The 4335-nt window shown below is 59.1% G+C and overlaps 1 protein-coding gene across 1 annotated transcript in view; it reads left to right on the forward strand.

Annotated features, from left to right (window-relative positions):
* The window catches only part of LOC140399631 (uncharacterized), a 38137-nt gene extending 35738 nt beyond the window's left edge, over positions 1–2399 (forward strand). Inside the window, 2 exon segments of the mRNA XM_072489168.1 lie at positions 1–1592; positions 1594–2399. The exon segment at positions 1–1592 is cut by the window's left edge and continues 2509 nt beyond it. Coding sequence (XP_072345269.1) covers positions 1–1592; positions 1594–1825 — 1824 coding nt within the window. The 3' untranslated portion in view covers positions 1826–2399.
* Positions 2400–4335: the final 1936 nt, after the last annotated feature.

Here is a 4335-nt window from a genome sequence, read left to right on the forward strand (position 1 = left end):
CAATGTAGCGAGTGTGGCGAGATCTTCAATGATTCATCCTCGCTCGAAGATCATAAGCTCATCCATACGGAACCCTCTTTGCAATGTAGCGAGTGTGGCGAGATCTTCAATGATTCATCCTCGCTCGAAGATCATAAGCTCATCCATACGGAACCCTCTTTGCAATGTAGCGAGTGTGGCGAGATCTTCAATGATTCATCCTCGCTCGAAGATCATAAACTCATCCATACTGAACCCTCCTTCCAGTGCCGTGTGTGTGGGGACATCTTCAATGATTCATCCTCGCTCGAAGATCATAAACTCATCCATAGTGAACCCTCCTTCCAGTGTACTGTTTGTGGGGAGATCTTCAATGATTCACCCTCGCTCGAAGTTCACCAGGCGACTCACGCGGAGCGAAGATTGAAGTGCAGCGGATGTGGCCAAAAATTCGAGAGCCCCTTGTCGTTGTCTTCCCATCACTGCCAGAACATTGGGACCAAACCCTTTCGTTGCCTGCTGTGCGGCAAAGGATTCAGTCAGGCCATCTCTCTGAGGAAACACCGCTGTCCTAGCCCCCGGGATCAGCGCAGCTACGTCTGGCCGGGCAACGCTGAGCGGCTGGGTCAGCCGCTGCCCCTTCCCATTCCTCGGGGCGCCCGCCTGTCCACCTTCCCCCGGGACCGCTGCTTCAAGTGCGACGTCTGCCCCAAGAGCTACAACCGCCTGGACAACCTGCGACGGCACCAGCGGGTCCACCTGGGCGACCGGCCGTTCCGCTGCACCGTCTGCGGCGACAGCTTCATCTCCTCGGCCTCCCTCCGGGCGCACAGGGCGGGGCACGGCGCCCGGGGGGGCTACAAGTGCGAGGCCTGCGGCGAGGCCTTGGGGAGCGCCGCCGCGCTGACCGAGCATCGGTGCAGCCAGCCCTTCAAGTGGTCCGTCGACGAGCCGCCCGCCGGGGCCGGGGGCCCCCCCCCGCCGCCCTCCCCGCCCCCGGGGGCCGGCCAGGCGCCCCCCGGGACCCCCCCGCAGCCCGGCCGCCCGTTTGAGTGCGACGCGTGCGGGGAGCGCCTCGTGGACGCCTTCTCCCTCCAGACGCACCAGCTGCTGCACACCTGGGCAGAGCCCTTTCGCTGCGACCTCTGCGACCGCCGCTTCGGGGATTCCTCGGCCCTGACGGAGCACCAGCTCAGCCACGGGGCCGGGGCGGCGCCCCCCGCCCAGTACCGCTGCGGGCAGTGCGACGAGTCCTTCGCCAACCTCTCCGCGCTGGGCGAGCACCAGCTCAGTCACGTCCTGGAGGCCGCTGCTTCGCCCCCCGCCCCCTACAAGTGCGGGCAGTGCGACGAGTCCTTCGCCAGCCCATCCGCGCTGGGCGAGCACCAGCTGCTGCACACCTGGGCGGAGCCCTTCCGCTGCGACCTCTGCGACCGCCGCTTCGGGGATTCCTCGGCCCTGACGGAGCACCAGCTCAGCCACGTGGCGGGGGGCGAGGGGGGGGCGCCCAGCCGCTACGCGTGTGGGCACTGCCAGGCCAGCTTCGACAGCCCGTCCTCGCTCCACGCCCACCGGCTCCTGCACGCCTGGCAGCGGCCGTTCGAACCCCAGCCGGCCGAGCCCCGCCCCCCCCCCCAGCGAGCCCCCGGGGCCCCCCGGCCCCCGCCAGAAGCCCTACCGCTGCTCCGCCTGCCACAAGACCTTCGCTCTCCACTCGGCGCTACGCGCCCATCAGACCATCCACACTGGCAACAAGCCGTACCGCTGCGAGGTGTGCGCCCGGAGTTACAACCGTCTGGACAACCTGAGGCGACACCAGTACTCCCACCTCAAGGCTGCCCACTGAAGCCCGGGAAAGGGGGGGGGGGGCGACGGCGACGATCGCTCAGCGGAGCCCCCGGCCAGACGGCGGGAATGGACGCTGCAACCGCCTCTCCGGGACAGTGACGGACGACAGAGCGACGACAGGGGGGGGAACCGGATCGGGACACACTCCCCGTCCAGACGAGACTCTGCACCCTCGTCTGTGCAATCCAGCGTCCGGTGCAGAGGCTACGGGAGAATTGTGGGAAGGGAGGGGAGATATGTGTCGGATAAAAGATTGGGAACAGCTACAGACAGGAGGGTGGGATGGCGAGGGGGATCCCCGTGCTGTACCTGTCCTGGGAGTGTTTGATGGGGACAGTGTAGAGGGAGCTTTACTCTGTATCTAACCCCGTGCTGTACCTGTCCTGGGAGTGTTTGATGGGGACAGTGCAGAGGGAGCTTTACTCTGTATTTAACCCCGCGCTGTACCTGTCCTGGGAGTGTTTGATGGGGACAGTGTAGAGGGAGCTTTACTCTGTATCTAACCCCGTGCTGTACCTGTCCTGGGAGTGTTTGATGGGGACAGTGTAGAGGGAGCTTTACTCTGTATCTAACCCCGTGCTGTACCTGTCCTGGGAGTGTTTGATGGGGACAGTGTAGAGGGAGCTTTACTCTGTATCTAACCCCGTGCTGTACCTGTCCTGGGAGTGTTTGATGGGGACAGTGTAGAGGGAGCTTTACTCTGTATCTAACCCCGTGCTGTACCTGTCCTGGGAGTGTTTGATGGGGACAGTGTAGAGGGAGCTTTACTCTGTATCTAACCCCGTGCTGTACCTGTCCTGGGGGTGTTTGATGGGGACAGTGTAGAGGGAGCTTTACTCTGTATCTGACCCCGTGCTGTACCTGTCCTGGGAGTGTTTGATGGGGACAGTGTAGAGGGAGCTTTACTCTGTATCTAACCCCGTGCTGTACCTGTCCTGGGAGTGTTTGATGGGAACAGTGTAGAGGGAGCTTTACTCTGTATCTAACCCGGTGCTGTACCTGTCCTGGGAGTGTTTGATGGGGACAGTGTAGAGGGAGCTTTACTCTGTATCTAACCCCATGCTGTACCTGTCCTGGGAGTGTTTGATGGGGACAGTGTAGAGGGAGCTTTACTCTGTATCTAACCCCGTGCTGTACCTGTCCTGGGAGTGTTTGATGGGGACAGTGTAGAGGGAGCTTTACTCTGTATCTAACCCCGTGCTGTACCTGTCCTGGGAGTGTTTGATGGGGACAGTGTAGAGGGAGCTTTACTCTGAATCTAACCCCGTGCTGTACCTGTCCTGGGAAATGAAATGAAATGAAAATCGTTTATTGTCACAAGTAGGCTTCAAATGAAGTTACTGTGAAAAGCCCCTAGTCGCCACATTCCGGCGCCTGTTCGGGGAGGCTGTTACGGGAATCGAACCGTGCTGCTGGCCTGCCTTGGTCTGCTTTCAAAGCCAGCGATTTAGCCCTGTGCTAAACAGCCCCTAAGTGTTTGATGGGGACAGTGTAGAGGGAGCTTTACTCTGTATCTAACCCGGTGCTGTACCTGTCCTGGGAGTGTTTGATGGGGACCGTGTAGAGGGAGCTGACCCTCTGACAGTGCAGCACTCCCTCAGTACTGACCCTCTGACAGTGCGGCACTCCCTCAGTACTGACTCTCTGACAGTGCGGCGCTCCCTCAGTACTGACCCTCTGACAGTGCAGCACTCCCTCAGTACTGACCCTCTGACAGTGCGGCGCTCCCTCAGTACTGACCCTCTGACAGGGCAGCACTCCCTCAGTACTGACCCTCTGACAGTGCGTCACTCCCAGTCCTGACCCTCTGACAGTGCGGCACTCCCTCAGTACTGACCCTCTGACAGTGCGGCACTCCCTCAGTACTGACCCTCTGACAGTGCGACACTCCCTCAGCACTGACCCTCGGACCAGCACGGCGCTCCCTCGGTAGTTGGACCTACTTTGAAAGCCACAAGACTGTCTTGCAGGGAGGTGTAGCTGAAATGTCCCGGGATGGTCAGAGCTTTGTCTGAGCTGTTCTATATTTAATATAAATGGATATATTTACATGTTACATGAGAGATTAGACTAGCTGATGATGTGTGACCGACGTCTGGAATTATTTTCCACATGCCGATGTGGCATTTTTGGTTGTCTTGGGAATGAATTCCCGGGAAAAGTGTCATTAAAAATTTTAAAATAACTTTGTCGTATCTGAGTTCCTTTCTAATGTGTGGCCACGATCGAGGGGGAAGGGGGTGGGGGGGGGGGGGGGGGGAACCAAATCAAATGTCGGTGGGAGGGGGAGCATTGAGGTAACAGTGATCATAACATAGAGAGTTGAGGCTGAACACGGGAAAAGGCGCGACCCAGAGCGAGAACAGTTAAATCGTAATTAAAAATGGCAAGTTAATTTTTAATTTGACACGGCTACGGCGCTTTGGAGCAGAAAGCCTCGTGGGCAGGTTTTCCCGTCGGTGGAAGGCACGGCCAATGGGGGAGCCTTTCATATCGATGGTATATAAA

Source organism: Scyliorhinus torazame, chromosome 23, assembly GCF_047496885.1.
Source record: "Scyliorhinus torazame isolate Kashiwa2021f chromosome 23, sScyTor2.1, whole genome shotgun sequence".
Taxonomy (NCBI): Eukaryota; Metazoa; Chordata; class Chondrichthyes; order Carcharhiniformes; family Scyliorhinidae; genus Scyliorhinus; species Scyliorhinus torazame.